Source organism: Leucopleurus acutus, assembly GCF_964270905.1.
Source record: "Leucopleurus acutus genome assembly, chromosome: 4".
Lineage (NCBI taxonomy): Eukaryota > Metazoa > Chordata > Mammalia > Artiodactyla > Delphinidae > Leucopleurus > Leucopleurus acutus.
In genome coordinates this window covers 2,189,927-2,215,446 of record NC_139146.1, presented here as the reverse complement: position 1 = coordinate 2,215,446, position 25,520 = coordinate 2,189,927, and the positions used below count along the sequence as shown (strand labels likewise).

Sequence of the window (25,520 nt, the reverse complement as noted above, 5' to 3'; positions counted from 1 at the left end):
TTTCTAGTGGTTTCATCCCCCAGATCCAGAATGTAATCAAGGATCATAAAACTGTACCTATTTGTCATGCACTCTTACGTCTTTTCATCCAAGCCAACAGTTCTGTATCTTCCATGACACTGACTGACACTGCTGGAGAGCCCACATGATTCTTCTGTGGAAGGCCCTCCATTCATCAGACTGGGGTCTGCCCTCCCATTTCCTCTTGAACCCACTCCAGGTGGGCCTCTGCCCTCACCACCCACCATATGTGCAAAGGCAGAGGAAGAGGAGGAGGAGAAGGAGAGTGGGGCAGAAGCTAAGAAACACTGGCTGAGGATCCATTTGGGCGGTTGGATACCTTCTCGCTTACCGTCCACCCACCCAACATCTGTTAGTATTATCAGCTAACTCAAGTCCTGTCCTTGGTGTCCAGGGAGGCTACTGGGGAGGCTGCAATAACACAAGAGCCCAGGACCCTAATTCCTACGGTGCCCAGCCATCCAGTCCGACAGTGGGCTGGAGCACAGGCTCGGTCCTTGGAACAGCCCCCTGGGCGCTCTGAGGCAAAATCCTCAAGGACCCAGGGCCTCACTGCCCAGAGCGCACTCCATGGATCAGAGCACTGGTACCCCCAGGAGTCTGGCAGAAATGCAGAGTCCCAGGCACCATCAGCCATCTGCTGAATCAGAATCTGATTTGAACAAGCTCCCCAGTTGATTTATACGCACAGTGAAGAAGCTCTGAAGTAGAAGACACCGATTTTCTGTTTCCGACTCTTACAATACTTTAGTCATCATGACAGGCTTAAACTGTTCTCTAAGCATGTCGAATGTTTTCACTGCTCTGTCCTCCCCAACTAACTGTAAGCACCTGGAGGGCAGGAAGCAGCGATTATTTTTCCTTTGCATGTCCCACAACATATAGCACAGGGTAGAGGTGTAACACTGCTGCTCACGTTGGCTTTTCCAGTGAGAGGACTGGACCAGCCAACGCGGGACCCGCGGCCTCACTTGGCTGTCTTTCCATGCTGAGCAGAGAGGAGCTGACCTCAACCCTGCAGCCCCTGCAGTCTCCTATTTCCATAGCTTTCTCTCCTCGCCATTGGCTCTTGAGTCTTCCAGAAACACTGCACTGAGGACCCAGCTGCGGGGTGGGGGGTTGTGGGGGGGGCGGAAATCAAATCTTTTCTTTCCACATATGTACAAATGGCTGAGCAAGAGGGTGCCTAGAAACAGAGACTCAGACCTGACAACTTTTTGCAAAAACAGGGCCACCCACAATCAGATACTTAGCCAGTCTTCTTGAATGATAAAAAGAATAAGGTATTTCCAAGTAGTATTGAAAGGCTGCTAAATAATTTCTTCATTATCTAAGAATAACCAGAACCACATTTAACTTATAATGAAGTTAAGCCATCGCAACATGTCTGGCTCTGGAACCAATTTAAGGATGAGAACCCAGCAGGAGGGACACAGCATGACAAAAACGGCCGTAAGATGGAACAGTGTCAAAGAACTTGTCAAAGAAATCACATGTGAAAAGCGGGGGCTATTCTGAATGCCTGTAGTCGGACCACGTTTTCCCTACAATAGAGTGTCCGTGACAGAAAGACTAACATGCGGCAGAATCTTTACAAAGCCTCGTGAAAAGAGAGCCGGAGCTCAGGCTGCTCCGAGCCCCGACCCACGAGCCCGGGCTGGCCTCCCGGGGAGCAGAGCGCGCGTACCTGGGGGTCTGCTGCACCTCTGCCCACCAGCGGTAGTCGGTGTGGCTGACGAGCAGGAGGATCTGACACCAGAGCAGCACGAGGGCCGGGTGGGTGGGGACCATGGAGCGCACCCACGCGTTCAAGCTCTCCAGGCCGTAGAAGCTGCCATCCGCGCCGTCCGTCAAGAGTCTCGAGGCAGCTGCAGTGATTCTCCGGAATGTCCCTAGAAACAAGCCAAAATAAACCCGATTACGGGGAGACACACCATGGCCCAACGCTTCGCAGCCACCTGAAGCTTTTACACAAAAAGATACACATGGGGCTCTTTGCTGCATTGACACGTTCACAGCCTTGGGCACGTAGAAAATTCCAGCCTGACATTCTGCTTCCTCAATGGAGCAGCCAAGGAAGCCGGCACCCCCACTGTCCCGTCCTCCCCACTGAGTGACCAGCTCTCCAGGGGCTCCGAGCCGGGAGCCTCAGTGGTGCTGACCGTGGACACAGCTCCACCGAGAAGGCAGCAGCCACCATGCAGCCCATCAGGTCACGGCACCCAGGACGGCCCAAGCCACAGCCACGCGGGTGGGAACGGCAGGTCCCTGAGAGCCGAGGGCCAGGGGGCCTCTGCACCCAGCACGGGGTGACCACCCGGGGCAAGGTGGCCGCGCAGGCAGGCGCCCACACTCAGACCCGCACGTCAGCAGCAGATCCAGCCAGGCTCTGCCCCGGTTTCCCACAGCATCCTCCTTAGGGCCGGGAAGACTCTCCCCTAGGAGAGAGTGAATTCATGACTTCATTCTATCCCACTTCTGGAACGACACAAAGCCAGCTCCACACGCCTGTCTCTCCACCCCGCCCTGGATGCACCTAGACTGGCCCTCACCCCAGGGACACGGGGACACGTGCATGCCGTGAAGTGCAGCCTGGGACGCAGCAGGACTGGACATGACAGGAGGTGGCCAGGGGCTCCCTGTCCCCCAGCTGAGGACTCCTGGCATCACTTCTGGTGAGTCAAAAGCTTGTTTCTGCTCTAAATTTCAACACATGCAAACACAAAAGGGCCCTAAAACAGGCAGAAACAAACAGACCACAGACTTCTCACTCCTCATGACTGCTTACACCCACGCCCCGAGACAAGGGGAAGGCTGACAAAAGCTCGCCACACAGAAACACCGACGAGGAGCTTCCAGTGCTCGCCTCCTCTCTGGCCGCACTGGCTGGGTTCTCTCCGGTTGCTGCCGTGTCAGCATCGCCCACCGCAGGCCACCCAGCCCTGGCCTGCTCCCTCTCGTGCCTCCGTCACTGCGTGGGCTCCCTGTGGGTCATGGACACGAGGGAAGAGCCAGGTGCTGTCCCAAAGGAACCCTGGAGCCAGACCAAGGCACGCGGGGAATGGCAGACCACGGATGTGGGGCTTTACTGAACAGGGAGCAGGAAACCATGGTCAGAGCTGAGATCAGGTGACGGAGTGTCGAGGTGGGCTTTGAAATCAGACTGTGGCTCTGCCATGCCTGCTCGGTGACCCTGGCCGTACGTCCCCTGTGGCCTTAGTTTCCTCGCTTGTAAAATGGAATTCAGAGCACCAGCCGCTCACAGGGCTGCAGTAAGGATCAGATCATAAAACCCAAGTGAAGGGCTCAGTACAGCGCTGGACAGAGCCAACGACCAGCAAGCGGCTGCTGCTGCCGGAAGGACGTCAGGGAAGTGCCCGGCCTTGGGGGGCAGCGTCCCGACAGCAGGAGGAAGCCACTGGCGGGACAGGACAGGAAGCTAGGGGCCCACCGGGGGGGCGACAATGACGCTGGGGTCTGAGCGTCTCTAATGACAAATGACGAACAAGAAGAGGAAGCTGGAGCAGAGCAGCTGTGCCAGGTGACAAGTCCAGCCTTAAGTGTAAGTGTGAGGTGCTGGCAGGACAGCAAGCACGTGTCTAGAGGGAGGATGGAAACGAGAGACCAAGGCAGCCATGACGATGGAGTGACAGGACCTAAGGAGGCAGTTACCAGTCATCTCTGCAGCAATAACCGAGGCAGGTCATGAAGGAGGCGGTCCCATGGATGGGGAGGAGGAGGGAGGGAGACAGAGGGCAGGAGGGGAGAGCAGAGAGAGACCAACAACACTCGATGGATGAAAGACAGTCCCTTCAACAAATGGTGCTGGGAAAACTGGGTCTTCACATGCAAAAGAATGAAACTAGACCCCTAGCTTATGACACCACTAACAAAAATTAACTCTAAATGGATTAAGAACTTGAATGTAGGACCTGAAACCATAAAGAAGAAAACATAGGTATTAAGCTCCCTGACACTGGTCTTGGCAATAATTTTTTGGATATGACACCAAAAGCAAAGGCAACAAAAACAAAAAACAATAAGTGGGATTACATGAAACTAAAAAGCTTCTGCAGAGCAAAGGAAACCATCAACAAAATGAAAAGGCAACCTACAGAATGGGACAAAACTTTGCAACCCATACATCTGATAAGGGGTTAATTTCCAATATATATAAGGAACACATAAATTAATAACAAAAATAAATCCAATTAAAAAGTGGGCAAAGTGGGATTTCCCTGGCGGTCCAGTGGTTAAGACTTTGCCTTCCAATGCAGCAGGTGTGGGTTCAATCCCTGGTCAGGGAGCTAAGATCCCATATGCTTCATGGCCAAAAACCCAAAACATAAAACAGAAGCAATACTGCAACAAATTCAATAGAGACTTTAAAAATGGTTCCCAAAGGACCAGTGTGGTGGGCGGGGGGACGGGGGAGCTTGCAGGGCAGGGGACCAGGCCTGGGAGCCCAGCAGGCTCTCGGGGCCTGAGTGGGCGGGGCGAATGCCCTCCACTCCTCCTGCTGCTCCTCAGGTTCCGGAGTGCCCTCCCGCCTGCCTCCTTCCTACGCCCCCAAGGCCAGCGCAGCCCGGACGGGATGGGAACTCTGAGGGCGTAGGACCCCGCCCAAGAGCTGGGCAGACTTCTCCGGCCAACTGGGCGGGGGAAACGCTGGGCGCACTCCCCCCACCCCCCGATCCGAGCCCCCAAGGGTCCCTCCGGGTGTGGGAACCCCTCGCCCCTCTCAGCCACCCCTCAGGGGTGCCGGTCCTGTCCGGCCTCTACTTCTCTTCCCCCCTCAGTGCCCCCACGTCCTACCGGTTCGCTTGGGGGTTCCTCCCATCTCCTTGGGCCTTGAGGTCCCCCACCAGCATCCAGCAGGTGCCCTAGTTGTGGGGAGACGTTGTAGGGAGACGTAAACTCCGCGTCTTCTCACACCACCATCTTGACTCCGCCCTCGCGAGAAGCTCGGGATTTTATTTTTAGTAATTTCCCAACAGTACATCATCTGCTTACTGTGCCTCCTGTTCACTACGTCTCTCCCCCTAGAAGCAGGGGCAGCCGGGCCTGGAGAGGAGACCATGTACCCCTCAGCTTCCAGGGGCCTGCCCACCGGGGTCCCCGCTCAGGACCCCGAACCCAAGGAGGCGCTGGGTCTGGGCCAACCGTCATCGGAGCTGCTTGTGACGGTGCTGAGCCACGTGCCCCAACACATTCTGCTCGGGCGCTGCCGCAGGGGTGCCGCCAGGCCCTGTGGCTGAGAATCCTGGCCCGAGGCCACGCCACCCTGTCACCCATCCTCCACACCTACCTGCCCCTGCCAACGACCCCAGGCCCTGTGTCCTGGGCCGCTTCTGCGAGAGCACACCCATAGGACGCAACCTCCTCCCGAACCCCAATGGCGAAGGCCTCCTGAAATGGTCGGTGCCGACTGGAGGAGATGCCTGGCGGGCAGAGGAAAACTGGGAGGTCACTCCCAGGGCCTGTATACAGACCAGCTTCCTGTCTTCCTACAGGTGGTGTCAAAAGAGGCAGGTGTCGGACCTGGAAGAGGAGGGTCTGTGGCCGGAACTCCTGGACAGTGGAAAGACTGAGATTTTTGTCTCTGACTGGTGGACAGACCAACAGTACACTGACAGTTTATATGGGCTAACTGTCCAACCTCTAGATGCCAACCAGGCCATACATCATTACTCTCCTTTGCCTTTTCCATCCAGCAGTGTAGAAAGAGTTTCTCCTTTGAGGCTAGCCATGTGTTCTCCAACCTTAAGAAGGTTGTCCGCTTTGTGTCTTTTGAACACTTGGTTCGGGACATTGATTTCTGGTCTGAGCAGTGTGGAGTCTACCTGTCCCACTCCAGTGTGACCGTGCAGGTCCATCTGCCCCGGTCAAGGGCTGTCCTTGCAAAACTACGGGACCGTGCCTTCCAGGAGCTGGGCCCATTGGCAGGGTCATCTCAGTAATCAAGGGCTTGTAGCTCCCAGGCATCCTGGGATCTCATGAATCCAGTCAAAGTTCTACTGGGCCCTGTCTTCAGGTTCTGGAAGCTACTAGGAGAAAGTTCCTCCACCAAATATACTGGCTGCTGCTGCTCTCAGGCAGCCCCTTCTACTGAGTGGAGACACAGGGGTGAGCACAGGGAAATGCTGGACCGGGAGAGGACTCCCCCCGCCACGACAGGCCCCTCTGGTTCAGCCCCGGTGCCCTCTGCCCTTGCTTCCTCATGTTTCTGCATCAGAGGAGACACAGGGGTGAGCACAGGGAAATGCTGGACCGGGAGAGGACTCCCCCCGCCACGACAGGCCCCTCTGGTTCAGCCCCGGTGCCCTCTGCCCTTGCTTCCTCATGTTTCTGCATCAGAGGCTTTATTGATCCCGTGCAGGAAGCTCTCTCCTCCCATCTGAACAAGAACCTCATCCCTGTGGCTGAGAAAATTCCAACCCCTAACTTTCTGTGGTTTCAAGACTGGGACCAGGACTCAGAGCTGAAAGCTAAACTAGCTCAAAAAATGTCTGGACACAGAGGGTTCTGCCCACACTGTGAACAACGAAATGGTCCCCTGAGCCCAACCCTACCCTGAATTGTATGGTGTATACAATTATTTTGTTATTTTGAAATTCTTTTTTAAACATGGAGAGAATAAGTGAGCACTATATCTGCCAAAAAAAAACAACATGGTCCACAGCAAGAAAAAAGCCTTCAAAAAAATTTTAAAAAGCGGGCAAAGGATCCGAATAGACATTTTTCCAAAGAAGATATTCACATGGCCAAGAGGTACATGAAAAGGTGCTCAACATCCTTAATCATCAGGAAACTGCAGGTCAAGACCACAGTGACATATCACTTCACACCTGTTAAAATGGCTATCATCAAAAAGACAGGAAATAACAAGTATTGGTGAGGCTGCGGGGGAAAAAAGGGAACCCTTGTGCACGATGATAGGAATGTAAATTGGTGCAGACACTGTGGAAAACAGTACAGACATTCCTTAAAAAATTAAAAATAGAACTACCAGAGGAGGGGTCAAGGTGGAACTGTGGGAAGACGCGGAGTCAGCCTCTCACCACAATTAGGGCGCTTGCCGGCCGCTGGTGGGGGACTCTGACCCCCAAGGAGACAGGAGGAACCCCAGAGTAAACCAGTAGGATGTAGGGGGACCAAGGGGGGAGGAGAAGTGGAGGCCAGACAAGATCGGCACCCCTGAGGCTGGGGAGATCAGGAGAGGCAGGTGGGAGGGACTCTCCAGGAAGAGCCAGAGAAGAGTGGAGGGCGAACGCCTGGTCCACTCGGGCCAGGGAGCCTGCTGAGCTTCCAAGCCGCTCCCCCAGCCCCCAAAGCCCCATCCAGGCCGCATGGGTCCTGGGGGCATAGGAGGGAGGCCAGGGAGATCAGGAGTGGCAGGCGGGAGGAGGGGCCCTCCGGAAGGAGCAGGAAAGGAGCAGTGGGCAATTGCCCTCCCCACTGGGGCCGGGGGAGCCTGCTGAGCTCCCAGGCCAGTCTCCTGCCCCCCAAAGCCCCCTCCAGGTCACGTGGGTCCTTGGGGGCATAGGAAGGAAGCCGAGGGGAGAACAGGAGAGGCAGGCCCGGGACCAGATGGCTTCACAGGCGAATTCTATCAAACATTTAGAGGAGACCTAACACGAATCCTTCTCAAACTCTTCCAAAAAACTGCAGAGGGAGAAACACTCCCAAATTCATTCTACGAAGGCACCATCACCCTGATACCAAAACCAGAAAAAGATATCACAAAAAAAGAAAATTATAGACCAATATCACTGATGAACATAGATGCAAAAATCCTCAACAAAATACTAGCAAACAGAATCCAACAGCACATTAAAAGGATCATCATACACCATGATCAAGTGGGATTTATCCCAGGGATGCAAGGATTTTTCAATACACGCAAATCAATCAATGGGATACACCATATTAACAAACTGAAGAATAAAAACCATATGATCATGTCAATAGATGCAGAAAAAGCTTTTGACAAAATTCAACACCCATTTATGATAACAACTCTCCAGAAAATGGGCATAGAGGGAACCTACCTCAACATAATAAAGGCCATATATGACAAACCCATAGCAAGCATCATACTCAATGGTGAAAAATGGAAAACATTTCCTCTAAGATCAGGAACAAGACTCTTGCCACTCTTACTCAACATAGTTTTGGAAGTCCTAGCCACAGCAATCAGAGAAGAAAAAGAAATAAAAGGAATACAAATTGGAAAAGAAGAAGTAAAACTATTTGCTGATGACATGATACTACACATAGAAAATGCTAAAGACGCCACCAGAAAACTACTAGAACTAATCAATGAATTTGGTAAGGTTTCAGGATACAAAATTAATGCACAGAAATCTCTGGCATTCCTATACACCAACAATGAAAAATCAGAAAGAGAAATTAAGGAAACACTCCCATTTACCATTGCAACAAAAAGAATAAAATACCTAGGAATAAACCTGCCTAAGGAGGCAAAAGACTTGTTGTACTCAGAAAACTGTAAGACACTGATGCAATCCCTATCAAACTACCAAACTACAGAATTAGAACAAAAAATCTTACAATTCGTATGGAAACACAAAAGACCCCAAATAGCCAAAGCAGTCTTGAGAAAGAAAAACAGAGTTGGAGGACTCAGACTCCCTGACTTCAACCTGTACCACAAAGCTACAGTAATCAAGACAGTATGGTACTGGCACAAAAACAGAAATACAGATCAATGGTACAGGACAGAATGCCCAGAGATAAACCCACATATATACTGGCATCTAATTTATGACAAAGCAGGCAAGAACATACAATGGAGAAAAGACAGCCTCTTCAATAAGTGGTGCTGGGAAAACTGGACAGCTACATGTAAAAGAATGAAATTAGAACACTACCTAACACCATACACAAAAATAAACTCCAAATGGATTAAAGACTTAAATATAAGACCAGACACTATAAAACTTTTAGAGGAAAACATAGGAAAAACACTCTTTGACATAAATCACAGCAAGATCTTTTTTGACCCACCTTCTAGAGTAACAGAAATAAAAACAAAAATAAACAAATGGGACTTAATTAAACTTAAATGCTTTTGCACAGCAAAGGAAACCATAAACAAGACAAAAAGACAACCCTCAGAATGGGAGAAAATATTTGCAAATGAAACAACAGACAAGGGATTAATCTCCAAAATATACAAACAGCTCATGGAGCTCAATATCAAAAAAACAATCCAGTTAAAAAACAGGTGGAAGACCTAAATAGACATTTCACCAAGGAAGACATACAGATGGCCAAGAGGCACATGAAAAGATGCTCAACATCACTAATTATTAGAGAAGTGCAAATCAAAACTACAATGAGGTATCACCTCACGCCGGTCAGAACGGCCATTATCAAAAAAACTAGAAAGAATAAATGCTGGACAGGGTGTGGTGAAAAGGGAACCCTCCTACACTGTTGGTGGGAATGTAAATTGATACAACCACTATGGAAAGCAGTATGGAGATTCCTTAAAAAACTAAAAATAGAACTACCATATGACCCAGCAATCCCACTACTAGGCATATACCCTGAGAAAACCATAATTCAAAAAGTGACATGTACCACAATGTTCACTGCAGCACTATTGACAATAGCCAGGACATGGAAGCAACCTAAGTGTCCATCGACAGATGAATGGATAAAGAAGATGTGGTACATATATTTACAATGGAATATTACTCAGTCATAAAAAGAAATGGAGTTATTTGTAGTGATGCGGATAGACCTAGAGTCTGTCATGAAGAGTAAAGTAAGTCAGAAAGAGAAAAACAAATACCGTATGCTAACAGATATATACAGATTCTAAAAAAAAAAAAAAAAAAAAATGGTACTGATGAACCTAGTTGCAGGGCTGGAATGAAGAGGCAGACATAGAGAATGGACTTGATGACATGGGGTGGGAGGGCGAAGCTGGGGCGAAGTGAGAGTATCATTGACATATATACACTACCAAATGTAAAATAGTTGGCTGGTGGGAAGTGGCAGCATAGCACAGGGAGATCAGCTCGGTGCTTTGCGATGACCTAGAGGGGTGGGATAGGGAGGGTGGGAGGGAGGCTCAAGAGGGAGGGGATATGGGGACATGTCTATGCATATGGCTGATTCGCTTTGCTGTGCAACAGAAACTAACATGGTACTGTGAAGCAATTACACTCCAATAAAGATCTATTAAAAAAAAAATACAACTACCATATGATCCAGCAATCCCACTTATGGGTATATACCTGAAAGAAACAAAATTACTAACTCAAAAAGATACCTGCGGGACTTCTCCGGTGGCGTAGTGGTTAAGATCTGCCTGCCAACACAGGGGACACCAGTTCGATCCCTGGTCTGGGACGATCCCACATGCTGCGGAACAACTAAGCCGGTGCACCACAACTACTGAGCCTATGCTCTAGAGCCCGTGAGCCACAACTACTGAGCCCATGTGCCACAACTACTAAAGCCCGTGCTCCACAAGAAAAGCCACCGCAATGAGAAGTCCGCGCACTGCAACGAAGAGTAGCCCCCGCTCACCACAACTAGAGAAAGCCCACGTGCAGCAACGAAGACCCAACGCAGCCAAAAATAAATAAGTGTTCCTTAAAAAGAAAAAAAAAAGATACCTGCACTCCCATGTTCACTGCAGCATTAATCACAGGAGCCAAGACACGGAAACAAACCAAGTGCCTATTGAAGCATGAGTGGATAAAGAACGTGTGACACACACACACACACACACACACACACACACACACACACACACACACACACAGGAATATTATTTAGCCATAAAAAAGGAAGAAAATCCTGTCATTTGCAACAGCATGGATGGACCCTGAGGGCATTGTGCTAAGTGAAATAAGTCAGAGAAAGATGTATACTGTTTGATCTCACTTATATGCGGAATCTAAAAAAACCAAACTCATAGATACAGAGATCAGACTGACAGTTGCCAGAGGTGGTGGTGGGGGGAATGGGTGAAGGTGGTCAAAAGGTACAACCTTTCAGTTACAAGTGTGGAATTAACCACAGAAACCTCAGCTCAAGTTGGACTTGGAAGAGGCCTGTAGGGGAAGCTCTCACGCCTACTGAAGAAGGTGTCTCCTTCCTGCTGGAGAGTACGTAAGGGACGCCAAGTAGGCGCACATCTCCTCTTTGGGGTGATTGACAATGCACAAGAACACATGCAATTAAGAGGTTGGAAAGAGAAGACTGAAGGAGAAGTCGAGCGACGAGGGAGTTTCAGTGAGCTGAAGTCTGTCCATGGAACTGGGCTGCAGGGTCCGGGAAGATGAGGACCTGGGAAAGCCCACAGGTGGCCTTTGCAGAGGCATTTCTGGTAATGAGATCAAGAGGCAAACCGCTGAGGATGGAGATAAAGAGGGAAAGCAGAGCGCTAGAAGCAACAACAATAAACTGAAACATTTCTTTTGAAAAACTGTGTAGTAAACAAGAAGAGGAGGACAATTCAGGAAGCCGCAGAGCAAAGAAAGGGTTTGTTCTGCCTCGTAGGCTGGATCAGCAGCGCAGCTCTAGGTGAGAAGGAAAGACAGACGTTTATGTCTCGCCGCGTGGAGTGTGCAGCGAAGAGAGCGTGAGTGAACGAAGGAGACGCTCAAGACACAAACTGGAAGAACTGATCATGGGAAGAGCAAACACAAGAGGGGACGGGGACCAGGACGGGGGACGAGATGTCAGACGGAGGAACTGGATGGACACTGGTGCTGGCCTGGGGCTAGACTCTCGTGGGGGAACCGGCACTGCTGATGGTGTGTGACGTACGAGGACTGGCCCAGGCTCTAGACACCTCCCCCAACCATCCCACCACCTGGGAGCTCACGCATTACAAGCCCCGTGACTCAGTTACTTCAGCTAGAACACGGATATCACGGTGTGTGCCGGGCCCACAGCAAGTGCTCTGCAAACATCAGCTGCTACACTTACCATCACCAACCCAAGAAGCAGCACGACATAATGGGCAAGAAAAAATTCTTGGGTTTTCACTCTTGGTTTTATCATATGACCGTTCAGAACCTGAATTCTCTCATCAGTAGAAATGGGGAACTATCTCATAGAGTTGTTCTAAGGGTTGATGGAGATAATCATGTAAAAGGTACCACACACCCCTAAGAGAACACCGTCAGCAGCCCCATCCTGGCCCAAGCACGAATCTGAATCAGTGCCCATTTTATCACTGCAGGAAGACCATTTTCTCTTCCTTCTAGTAATCCTACTTTGACCCACACATAAAACACTGGGAAGAGAGCTCTGCCTGCGAGGAAGGAAGGGAGAGGGTCAGGAATGGCTCCACCGCCCACTGCTGCCCTCGGCTGGGCGAGCACTGGACGGCAGTGGGGAGGGCACATGGTGGGGGCTGGCAGAGGTGCGGGGGGGACTGGAAAACACGGTGAGGAGTTAGGAAGCCTTACTGTGGCCACAGGCCGGAGGACTCAACCCAGCCCTGCCTGCAGTAAAGCAATGGACACTGTCAGCCTCCTGCCACGGCTCCACCTTCTGCTTCTATCTGGCCTGCCTCAGTGGAGAGGACGAGGTGTTAGTTACCCAGAACCTATAAAATGGAGACTAGGAAACTTTCTTGGCTCTTCTGTTTATGCTGGATTGAATGTGAAATAGGCAAATGACTTTGGGATTCATAAACCACCACCCCCGCCAACAAGAGAAAATGAGAGGTCAAGGCCATTACTCAGACTACTTCCTGTTCTAAGAAATAATACCTGAAATGGGCAAATTCAAAGATCTCGATTTTCAACGGAGGGGTGAAACTGTTGTCATTGTTTAAGCAATGCATAAATAAAAATTACCAACTTGAGATGCTAAAGACACCTTATTTATATAAAAAACAGGATGATTATTTTATCTCACAAGCAACCAACACAGTAATTCTGCTGCCTGGTGCCTTTAAAAGAAATGGCATCAAAATACACGAGGAGATAGAAACAGACATTTGTACACACCCATACACCCCTTATTAACAAATACTGGACCAACTGAACAATGCCCAAAGACACGAGTGGCAAAACCCACGTGCCCCGATACCCAGCCCGGGCTCCGGAGCAGAGCGCGGCCTTCTCAATATTCCACTCCATGCATGGCTGTTCAAATTTAACCAAAATTAGACTGAATAAAAGCTCCGCAGTCACAACACCACACTTCCAGTGCCCATCAGCCACGTGTGGCCAGAAGCAACTGGATTAGTGCAGACACAAAACATCTGCGCACTGCAGGAAGCTGGACTTGACAGCACTGCAACAAACCATGAAAGTATTTCCCCTGATTTCTGAGAAAAGGAAGAGGAAGTTAGAGTGACGGGTGAGTGAACAGCACGGAAATCCACTGGAACGCCATGGAAATCCACTTAGATGCACCTAGGGCCGCAGAATGCACTGCTCTTATCCAAAGAAGGTAGAAAGCCGTCCTTCGATGTGAACTGGTACCCTTCTGGTGTCAGATCCAAACCAACCGATGGCCAAACATTAAAATGGCCCATATACTAAAAACAACTTATTCTTCATATGGCTTAATTATTTTCTCAACTTTAGACTTATCGCAGTGGGTGGGACATAAATCAAAAGATCCTCAAAAAGAAAGTTATTTCAATGGTAAGTAAACAAGGTGGCTGGAAGCTGTAAACCATCGTCAGAATTAAATTCTGGCCACACTCTTGTGCCGAGGGCGACCGAAGGTACGTGAAGCAACCATGCAGAGGTGTCCGTCTCCATTGCTCCCAGGCCGCGCGAGCCCAGGTCCCTGCCCGCCCCCTCAGCCCCTCCGAGCCCTCACCCCTCTCAGCAGGAACACTCTCTCCAAAGGGCCAGCTCCTTCTCCTTCAGGCCTTAGCTCAGCAGCCCCTAGGAGAACCTGCCCCTACTGCCCACCCCTGTGCTGGCTGTCACTGTGCTTTTGTTTCCTTCTCAGGAGATAGCAAGACTTGTGGTGACATATCTGTGTATTGTCTGCCCCGCGAGACTGAGCACCACAGAGGCAGGAATCGCGTCAGCTGTACTGACCACCGCACACCCAGGGCCCAGCACAGTGGCGGCGGACTCAGTGCATCTTTGCTGAATGAATAAAGGTTGACGGCGGTAACTATCTTCTGCTCTAGTGGTATGTATGCGGGTATGTGTGTGTTTTAATTTGTACTGAAGTAATATACACACGTGATTTTTAAATCCCACAACAGATGGGGGCTTCTGCCTTGACAAGTGCCTGCCCCACCCCTCTTAAGGCGACCATTTGCTATCGTTCTGCTCTCAGTTGTGGTGTTTCCTCCAAACTTGCCTTGGTATGCTTTCATCACCTGCAGTGGGCCGTCAGTTATTCTGTCTGCTCCCCTTCCCTTACTACTGGAAAGTAACCCCTTCTCCCAAAGGAATGCTGTCCAGCCTCTCACCCAGCCCAGGCTGGCCAGAGCACCCAGGGCTCACGAGTCCCTCACAGGACTCCCGCAGGGGCTGAGACCAGAGGCCATCCTTTCTGCCGCGGGGAAGGAGCCCCACAGAAAACAAAGGCAACACAGTAAAAGAGCTGACACGTGGAAATACACGACGCGGCAACAGAATTAAACACACCAGAGGCAGTCACACCCAAAGAGAGCACCTACCCCCGCACTTCCAGGACTCAAACCACTTCCAGGTTTGCTTCATATTTGGACCATGACTTCCTTGCTGTCTGCTTTTCCTAGAGATTAGAATTGCCTTTCATTTTTTCTTGCTGAGAAAAGGATATGCCTGTACCCTATAACTAGCAAGACATTCCTTTTGAAAACACTCATTCCTGTTGAAACACACTGACTGTCCTAAGGTTGCTTCCTATGCTTGCTACATGGCTGGGATCTTGTGACCTCTCTCTTGAGTGCACTGGTTTTTTTCATCCACAATCGTATGTAAAGGTAACAAAAACATCTTGTCTTTCCAAATTTTTAAAACAGGAGGAAGCGCCCAGGTTTACTGTTTTCATCAGCACAACGTCTTCAAAGGCACACTGAGCAGGGCAGAGCTCGCACTGGGCAGCACCTCCTTACACCCTGCGAGTGTGCAGGGCAGGGCAGGGGATATACAGATGCTCTAGTAACACTAGTGTGATGCACCTACCAGACTTGAAGATGTGGATCAGACACATGAGCAGCGTGCCTAGTTCCTGGCAGTAGAAAGTATGCTGCTGTTCACTCATGTCCACTCTTAGCTGTTTTGTAACAATGTCCTCTAAAAGGATGCCAACCAGTTGTAGCAGAAACCTTCAAAGAAAGGGAGAAGGGTGACAGTGAAGTAGGGGCCTATTGCGGAGCACTTCTGGGAGGGAGGCACACACGTAAAAGTAATACACACAGTAGATATGGGTAGAGCAGTAGGGTAAAAATGCAAGTCAAATGAAGTGTTCAATGCCAGCCCTCTGGATTAAGTCACTTTACCTCTCTGCGTATTACTTTCCTCACTAATGAGATGGCAGGAATCATACCACCTTTAAAGGACTGTCAGGAGGGAAAAATGACCTGCAGTGTTTCTTCAAAGCTTTATAAACCATAAAGTAGGGTGATAACCCACCACAGGAATTTAACGCATCCTCCACTTTAGCCCCTGCTTACATGTAACAGCAGGAGCCACAGGCCGCCTTGCCGAACCTGCGGACAAATGGGTGTCGTGCAGTTTCACTGGATTTATCTCCACAAACACAATGGCGCCCCGGGCCCTGATGACCAACCACGGGCAGCTACGTGGACATCACGGTGGACCCGGCAGGAAGGAGCACGTTCTCAGGAACTGTGCTTCCTGGACACGCTCTACGAGGTATAAGTCAGCGTGCACCCCGAATCCAGCAAAGGTGGATACACAGTCGTCTACACAACAAGCCTTTTCAGTGCCTGAGTTGTGATCGCCACCCTCAAGGAGCTTCCCAAGAACTGATAAGGGCAGATGTGATTTGATGCCGCAAGTACACCCAGGGGAGCACGGTATGAGCGTTCCACCCTGGGGGAGGGGGATTTTACTACTGACAGTGTTGAGGGTGGCCAGCACCCGGCGGGAATAAACATAAGACTGACTCTTAGTGGGTTTTCCTAGGTTTTCAAATTCTCTGCAGGCAACCACGCCCTTACCGCCTGCACCCACCCACTACCACCGGGCAGTCTTAACGAGGGTCTGATTCCTGCAGACAGGCATGATCGAGGGCCACAGGTGAGGCAGGCTGGGCAGAGGAAACACACCGACACGGACTCCTTAACCCGCCTCGCAGAGCTGAAGCGAGACCCAGTGACCCCAAACACCACACGGCGGCCTGAGGACACGCACGCGGAAGGCTCCGACACAGAGCGTACCTGGAAAATGTTTCTTCTGGCAAATCCTTCGTTTGTCTCCCTTCACTGTGTTCTTCCAGTACTGAATTACTGCCCCCATCTCTTAACCTATTAATTATCGGACAGCAGAGTAAATACGGAGAGAAGGAAAGCTCCTGAATGCGGGAAAGAACAATGTCTTCAGTTGACTGGGAAATCAGAACCCTCAGAATGGCTAGGATCCCGGCTATCCACAGCTGAGCAGTGCTCACAGATGCCTAGAGGAAGGAAGACAAGTAAGTTATAGCTAAAGGAAAAAGACGGTTAAGTTCTTCCTGATTGCCAAGTTCATTTATGAAAATCACCCTGAGTTTACAATTCCACCAATAAATCTGTCTCATTGGTTCTCACAGTGTGGTCCCCGACAAGCAGCATCAGTACCATCCGGGAACCTGCTTAAAATGCAAATACTAAGGCTCCACCCTGGCCCCAGCAGAAACCCCCGGGTGCCCCACACAGTGGTGAACCCAAGATGCCATCAGGAGGCGGGATACTCACCAGGGTATCTGGGGTGACGAACATACTCCGTAAAAGCATGTCCACGGGACGGAGGGAGGAAGGGGCCAAAATCTCAAATAACGTATTTAACACTCCAAGTGCTTCGTGAGAATCAATGTGCATCTGTTGCAATTAAACGTCACAGATATTTTCCCGTAAGCCAACTGAAATGCCAACTTTTATACCTCACATCAGTTGTCTCAAGGTCAAATAACCTTGACCATGCATCATTCCCACCCCCGCACTTAAACGCATTTTAACTTCAGTAGTGAACCAAGTAAACATTTTTTAGAACAACACTGTAAGACAGCTGTATTTTTTCCACGATGGAAATCTTTGCATTTAGATTTTTATTAAATAAACCACAGATGCTTTCTGTAAAAAATTCAAATATGTAGAAGTATGAAAAATATCAACTGAAACCACACCGCGCTGACCCAGTCACCATCAGCACTTCAGGAACCAGCCTCTCTTGCATCTCTTTACACACAATTAATGTACCTAAATGGGTATCATACATACTGTATCTTTTTTCTTTCTTTACTGGCACCCCATCCCTACCCCGCTACGTAGTAACAAATGTTAGCAAATTAGTGTATTTCTCGTTAACTTTCTCCACATTCCTATACATGTAGAGAGATTTTTGTTTAAGTTGTTTTGAAAAATCATGTTATAAATGTCTCTGCTTTTTTCCATTAAAAATATAATGGAGAACTCCCAAGGCAACAGGTTTTAAAACCTAACATTTTTAAAATTTTGTTGGCCTCTCCGTGCAGCATGCAGGATCTTAGTTCCCCACCCAGGGATCGAACCCAGCCACCCCCCCCCAGCAATGGAAGGGCAGAGTCTTAACCACTGGACCGGCAGGGAGATCCTCCTAACATTATTTTTAAAGGTTGCAAAATATTCCAAATTAAGTCTCTACCACAGTACACTCAACCACTCCCCTACTGATGACTTTCGTCACTACTAACGAGTGTGTATACACAAGTAACATCTCCACAGAGGGCGATTTTCTCAAGGTGCAGGTCTGCGCCCTGCTTGGCGTGGAGCCGCCCCTCTGCGGTGGGAAGATGAGCCTCTTGCCGGGGCCCACCCGCCGGCAAGGCCCTCTGGCCGTGACCTGCTGGCTACGCGGCCACGGAGCCCTGGGTCTGGTGGTGCTCAGGGACGCCACGACGGCACGGCCGCCTGTCCTGCAGAGGCAATGCCCCTCTGCTCTTGCCCTCAGGCTGGACACTGGCCCTCGTGCCCCCCAGCTTGGCCGGCTGCCGCCACGTCTCTCCCTCTCTCCTCCTGCCCTCTCACCAGCGCGCACGCCGGCTGGGCTTCTGTTCCCTCCGCTCCACCAAAGCCGCTCCCCAGGGACCTGCGTGTGGCCAAGTGCGGGTCAGTTCCCAGGGCCCGTCTGCTTGGCCCGGCAGCAGCTCCCAGCGATCAGTCCCTTCTCCGGGAAACACCTTTTCTCCTCGGTTGTAAGAATACCACGCCACCTGCTCCTGCCCGTCTCGTCCATGGGCCCCCTCGCCTCCCGGGGCTTGGCCTTCTCCCACTGCCCAGCTACCCTGGGCCCCGCAGCGACCTCGTCCACCCTCAGGCCTGCCCTCCAGCTCGCACCCCAAAGGCCTCCTCCAGCCTCCCTGGCGCCACCCAGTGTCCCAACCAAACACATCCAAACCAGGCTCTGACCTCGTCCCGAAACCCGCTCCTTCCACGGTCCGCCCAAAGCCATCACGCTACAGCCACCTGCCCGCCCCTCCTCTCACATCCCTCACCCCACCTAAGCCGTCAGCAAAGCTCACTGGTTCTGCGTCTGAGCTGCGTCCAGCAGACACCCCTTCTCGCCCCTTCGCTCCCACCCCCGGTCCACACAGGCCCTGAGCCATGAGTGGCTCTCCCTACACCCCCGCCCGCCTGTTCCACTCTCAAGTTCACCCTGACCCCCTTCGTACCAAGCCCTCCGAGGGTTCCCCCAAGTCCTCCACCCGGAGAGCTCTTCCCCAGGCATCTGCTCGGCTCATCCCTCACCTCCTTCAAGTCCCCGTGGATGTCACCCATTCAACAGTGTCACCCCCAGCCGACACACCTCCCCTCCCTCCAGCACTCTCATCTGACATTTTATACACATAACTAGCTTACTCCCCTCTGCTGTCTGTCTCCCCACCCCGTTCCAACTAAACGCTCACTCTGAGAGCACCCGCTTCCCTAGCCAGGCCGACCCAGGTGAACAGGCATCTGCTGACTGTACCCAAAGTGCTTCAGACCCAGAGCTCTGCCAGCAGCTGGGACGGATTCCTGGAGGGACCGTCTTCAGAGCGTCCCTGCTGCCCGGCTCCCAGGGTGGTGTAGCACCCAGAGCACAGCGTCCTGCCCTCGACGCTGGGGGTTGGGGGGACGGGGGGCGGAGGCAGAAGTGGTTCAGAAGCCGTACAACTACTGGGCTCCATCCTACACACACAGCCAGACCAGTGCCTTCCAGTGCGCTTGTGGAAACCACTGACTGCATCGTTTGACCACAGAAATCCTGATTAAATGACGGGTAACTGCCAACTTACTTTATACGTGATAAGGAAAAACACTCCCCTACAGAGCAAACAGAGGACGTGCGGCTGAGCAGAGTGAGGGAGACAGGGTGTGAGCAAGAAAGGATGCAGCCCTGGAAGCACTTCCCCAGGGGCGCCCTGGGACCCAGGGGACGTCTCTACCTCTGGCCTCGCGCTCGCCCAGATGGCACCAGTAACGACCATAAAATGTACACACCACGCACTGACGAAAAGCCCACCCCGAGCGCCCACCTCTCACGAGCATCTTCACCCACTTCCACGGTGTCGCGGTGACCCCACATGCGGGGGGCGGGGGACAAACCTGTTGCCTGGCCAACATCGGGAGGATGATGTCGGCTACCTGCCGAGACAGCCGCTTCCACTTGTCCTCGCTCTCCTTGTGGCACTGCTGCAGGACCAGGATGAACATCTCCAACACCTGCACAGACGGAACGGCCGGAAGACACTCAGACCCCAGCCCACGTGCCCCCAAGGAGGGCCGATGCAGCCCTGGCCCCGGGACACGCAGGAGGACCACAGCACTGTCATCTCTACAGCTTTACAAGACTGACAACCAGAGGAAAGGCACGAAAGGAAAGCCAAACTCATCTCAACCTTTGGCAGGACACAAGCACAGCCTTGACTAAACTGTTGTGCAGACACCCTCTGGCTTTCGTGTGTGTTAACATCTGTGCAAAGGTCACCTTCTACTGAGGACACCATACTTCAGAAGAGTTGGCCTTGGGTGAGCACGAGTTTGTTAGTGATCCCTTCTAAACAGGGACCCCTAAAAGCCTGTTTTGGTGAACACGGTCTCCCTGGCACACGACCACCGTGAAAATGCTGCCGGGAAGGCTTCCAGAACGACAGCAGACACGAGGAGCTCCTGCAAAGCTGAAAATGCTTGTCACCCGCCTGTTGGCAGAAAAGCCCGCAGCCTGATCTGTGAGCGTGCTGGCCAGGCTGAGCCCGCTCCCTGGAAAGCCGCCCGGTCGCCTCCACAGCTGCCTCTCCCTTCAGGAGGCACTTCGGGCAGCACTTGCACCACAGGGACCACTCTGCGCTCATCCCGACTCTCCTAATCCAAGACCCGCCCTCTCCATTCGTTCCGTAAACCAGGCCGGGAGCTCCGGGGACGCTGTGCCGGCTGAGCCGCCCTCCAGGTCTCCCACTAAACTGCATGCTTGCCAAGAGTCGGTTATTGGTTCTCAAACCTCTTTATGGTAGTCGTACATTTTATTGTAATTACGGGATTTAATTAAACACTAAAAGCATTTCATTAAACATTACCTAGATTAACCAAAATGAGAATGCACAAAGAAAGTGTTTCTACGAGAAAATCTTACGATTTTATGAAGATTCAAAGACAAATAGCTAAAAAGAATTACCAAAATAAGTGAGGGCTAGGCAACCGTACCAGCTACAGAAGAGAATTCATTAAAAAGCCAGACTTCTGTTTTCAGACTGCCTCACACACCACCTGAAATTCCTACTCCACCTTAAGGAAAACGAAGCCAGAAATCAGCGCCAAGAAAAAGCCTCTGGCCCTCCCTCAACGTAGTGGTAAATAAATGTACAAATAAAGTCGTTAAATTATTTCACGTTGAGATTTTTAAAAATCATTCTTTAGAACGCTACCATTTTGATCGACACTGTTAACTGGTATTTGGTCCTCATTTTGGAAAAGAGGGCCTCCACCATGCTTACCGCCTTGAACGACCTCGTGACCGTCGGCCAGGCCACACTGCCTTCAAGACAGACCCCACCAAGCCTTATGTCCCCCTGCGTCTCACCGCCCGAGAGCCCAGGGCCGGCACAAAGCCACCCTCACTGACAACAGGCAGCAGCCACGTGGCATTTCCTCCTGTCCCTGCAGGGACAAGGAGGGCTCAGCGACCGCCCCACACCTCCTCTTACCTGATGGTACTGGATGAGCCTCAGTAACATGGACACCACCACCTCCTTCTGGGTTTCAAGCTCTTTTCCTGCATCAGCTTTATTGGTTCCTCGTAAAACGAATAGGTCGTGGACTATAGGCTGCAGGGCTGGTATGGCTGTAGGCACAAAAGGGCCCACTAAGAAGGCAGTATGTGACAGATGCATTCGGAAGACAGCACTAACATCTCCAAATTATTTTCAAGAAATAAAGAAAACCCTGACCCATACTTGGCTTTGTGATAAGACATAAATTAAGGTTATCAATGAGTGCCGTGAAATTACCTGTATACCATCCTGGAAGGCCATGGGTCTTCCTCTGACACTTGATAATGTTGTGAAGATTTTAAAAAACAAAAAAACAGGGCTTCCCTGGTGGCGCAGTGGTTGAGAGTCCACCTGCCGATACAGGGGACACAGGTTCGTGCCCCAGTGCGGGAAGATCCCACATGCTGCGGAGCAGCTAGGCCCGTGAGCCATGGCCACTGAGCCTGTACGTCCGGAGCCTGTGCTCCGCAACGGGAGAGGCCACAACAGTGAGAGGCCCGCGTACCACACACACACAAAATAATAATAATAAACAGAAAAACTAGGATTTCTGTGACATAACATTATTTCTGACACAAAGAGACACAAAGTCAAATTCAAAATAATAAAACCTTCTAACTAACAAAAATAGCAACATTCTATCCTCATGCATAATCTACTTAAAGATCTACCTGAAGAGAGAATAAATGCTTTTTCAATGGAAAACATTTAGTCAAAGTATTGGATTTCTATACTGTTTCAAGCAATTAAAGTCACTCTCTCATTAGACAATGTGTTTTCCCCCAAGTCGTGTCTTTCTCCAAAAGAGCAAAGTAAATGATTTGCCTCACACCACCACTTGAATAAACTAAGAAAGGCCTTTCATTAAGAAGGATCAGCCCAGTCATGTCACCACGATTACTGAAAGGCACACTCTCTCACCCCCAGTGACGCACACACACACACCACACTTGCTGAGTTTTCTACAGACAACCAGGCTTCCCAGTAGAGAGCGGGGCGGTCTGGCTGCCCATCAATTTTCTCTCCAAAGACCCTCTGATCTGGGAAACCTCAGTCATCTCTCTATTTGCCGTTTGCACTTTCAACTCTATCCAGCGACCCCAAGTCCATACGTGCAGTCATGCACCCCCGTGCTGAGGCATGGACTTGAGCCCCAGCAAGGCCATGGCTAAGGTGAACGTCTTGCTAGAGTGGGAAATGGTGACTGCCCAGCCCCTCCACATGCCCGGCACCACGGCTCGCTGGTCACCCTACTGCGGTACGCGGAACGGGGACCCGGGGTGCAGCAGCCAGCCGAGGTCTTGGGAGGCACCCCAATCACAGTTCAAAAGCCTACAGGTTCCTGACGATGGAGCCAGAGAGGAGTCGGTAGGAAGAGCAGCTTAAAAACTGCAAAGAAAGGTTCACAGCTCCTTCCCAAAGCACACCACCTCATTCCACAGGTGGGAAGGAGGCTGCCTGAGCAGCTGACTGTCGTCAGTGGACCTCACTTAACCTGCTACGAAATAACCAGGCAAAACAGAAGGCCCTGAATCAAGGCCAAACTATATCTTCCAATACCACTGGACGAGAAATCCAATGTCCCTACAGAAGCTGGACTTTAAAATTCTTTGTTTCACATGGCTAGACAAGAGTATTTATGTCAGACTCTGCGTGCACCTTAGATTATCTCACTGTCTGTGTTTACCTAAGTGGATCATATACTCCTGAGAGTAAAGAGTGTGCTCTCTCCTTTTTTCAAACATCTCTAACCAGAGTGCACATGCGCACGCGTACACACGCACAGCCTACAGAGCGCTGGGCAGCTGTCCACACAGGTGGAAGGTGGCGTCAGCACATGATGACCACTGAAGACCACAGTGAAAGGTTGTCCCGTTACCGTGTGTCACAGCTTTCCTCCCACTGGCCATGATGCCGTCACAGAGCTGGATGATTTTAGGAATTCCAATGATCTGTTTTGAATGATAGCGTTCATAAGACAGTAATACCAGGAAGAAAAAGATGTTTGGAATAATTGCCTCTGATTCCCTAGAAACAAAAACATCCATTTAGACGCTTCCTTTTAAAATGAAGAAACATAACCAATATAAACAGCATGAAATTACTCTCGATTCAGGGTTGAGAGAGCACATGTGAGAAAACGGGAGAGCGCGAGGAGGGATGAGTGGGCGCTGAGCTAAAGGACCCTCGGGACCCAGTTTAGTCCAGCTGACGTCCTCCCGTGTTCCCGGCTCGGGGTGGGGCCAGCACGTCTTCTGGGGCGCCTGGGCTAAGTGAGGGCCTGGAGAAGGCGCCCAACAGGAGAAAAAGTAACTGACACCCAAAGGAGAAAAAGTAACCTGCCTCGAATCACATGGTCAAGAACAAGAAACTATGCCTCCAGACCCAGGGGACTCTCAGAACACTTCCCTCTGCACTATGTTTCCCTAACTACTTATCAGTTAGTTCAGAAACTGAACAATTTTAATTTTCTATAATTATACTGATAAGAGGAAGTATTCAAACCTTACAGTCTAGCAAAGAAAAACTGCAATTAATATAAGTACAGTGCATAATAATTACCTTTATTAAAGACAACTATATCCAAAAACTGTCTTCTCTAAGATTAGAAAAATTAGTGCTCTACCAAATGAGAGTTCACTTAGAAAACTATTATAATTAAATGCTTTGAAATATGAAATGAAAACTGACAACACGTGATTATCAGATGCAGAACTACTTCTCAACACGTCTTGAGATGCTTATTCATGAATTTTTATTAGAAACAAAAATCCACAGCATGTTAATCAGATTTCCATTAAAAATAATGCTTAGCAAAAATGCCTAACAACCCTTTTAAGATAAATGCTCATCCTACATGTAGGGAGTTCCCTGGCGGTCCAGTGGTTAAGACTCCGTGCTTCCACTGCAGGGAGCACGGGTTCGATCCCTGGTCGAGGGAACTGAGATCCCGTGTGCTGTGCAGTGCGGCAGATAACATAACATAACATAAAATTCCATGTAATCACGTAACAAGGACAAGCAATCTAAAATAACAAAACGCTATTACCTGAACTGGCCTACTTCAATGTATTCAAACTGCTTCAGCACAAATCCAATAAACACCTACAGGCAGAAATATAAAATTTTTACATCAATAATTAAAATGTGCAAACTAGGTTATTTTTCTTCATACTCATTTGTATAAACCTTTAACAAGTTTCCTGACAGTAAATTTGTTTGTGCACAAGGACTCCAACGTATTCTACTGTCAGACTAGATAATTTCAAGACACTTCCAGAAATCCCTCTAAACACATTTACTGAACACTGAGGTGAAACCTGTTGGGAGAAACAGATGATGAATTCCAGGAGCCCCAGGCAGCACCCACAAGGCACAGCAGCAGGCCTCGTGCGCTCCAGCTCACGGCAAGCCGCACAGCACAGATTTCCTGAAACTGGCTTAGGAATAAAGATGCCCAAGTGAGTCCAAGTTCTCCCTCAGCGCCCCCAACATTCAAAGGAGCTGGGTACCGAGGGGTGCGGAGGGGAGGGTGGCCTTGAGAAGCAGAGGCAGGACCCTCACGACTGGCTTACAGCCAGTTCTGTGTCACATTCCAAGTGCCCAAATTCACTCTCCAACCCGAAGCATGGAGCTTATCTCCAGTTTCCTCCTCGCCCCCGGGTGTGATACAGACACACAGCAGGTGCTCAGTAAATCACTATCTGAACTGAGTTAAATCACTTGCCTGTTCTATTGATAGTTTTCTATCCTTGTCCATAAAAACTGTCAAGGTACTGAACCCTAAGAATTGGGGGGAAAGGGCACCGAGTGACAGAAACAAATCGGAACAAACGTGGGGAGAGAGCGCCCATGGCCAGAAAACCTAACGCCACCAAGTAAGAGGCAGAAAGTGCTGGGCTCGCGGCGAGGCCTGCACATCAGACCCCCTGTGCACGTGCGCAGAGACGGACACAGCACGGAATTCTCTCTCGACGCTTACGTATCAGATGGGGACTTTAGAAACAGAGAAGAAAGCAACAAAAATCACTGTTTTGGAGAAGGGCTCTGTGTAGAATGACTAAAGACAGAATTTGATAAAGGCCTGTCTGACC

General features: G+C 50.3%; 1 protein-coding gene across 3 annotated transcripts in view; it reads right to left on the bottom strand.

Annotated features, from left to right (window-relative positions):
- The window catches only part of HTT (huntingtin), a 136,798-nt gene that overhangs the window by 32,857 nt on the left and 78,421 nt on the right, over positions 1–25,520 (bottom strand). For all 3 annotated transcript variants that reach the window (XM_082838801.1, XM_082838802.1, XM_082838803.1), the window contains 8 exons: positions 24,476–24,531; positions 23,306–23,454; positions 21,361–21,497; positions 19,766–19,882; positions 16,901–17,023; positions 16,385–16,620; positions 15,165–15,307; positions 1,709–1,913 (listed from right to left, as the gene is read on the bottom strand). In XM_082838801.1, coding sequence (XP_082694927.1) covers positions 1,709–1,913; positions 15,165–15,307; positions 16,385–16,620; positions 16,901–17,023; positions 19,766–19,882; positions 21,361–21,497; positions 23,306–23,454; positions 24,476–24,531 — 1,166 coding nt within the window. The remainder of the gene's footprint in view (positions 1–1,708; positions 1,914–15,164; positions 15,308–16,384; positions 16,621–16,900; positions 17,024–19,765; positions 19,883–21,360; positions 21,498–23,305; positions 23,455–24,475; positions 24,532–25,520) is intronic.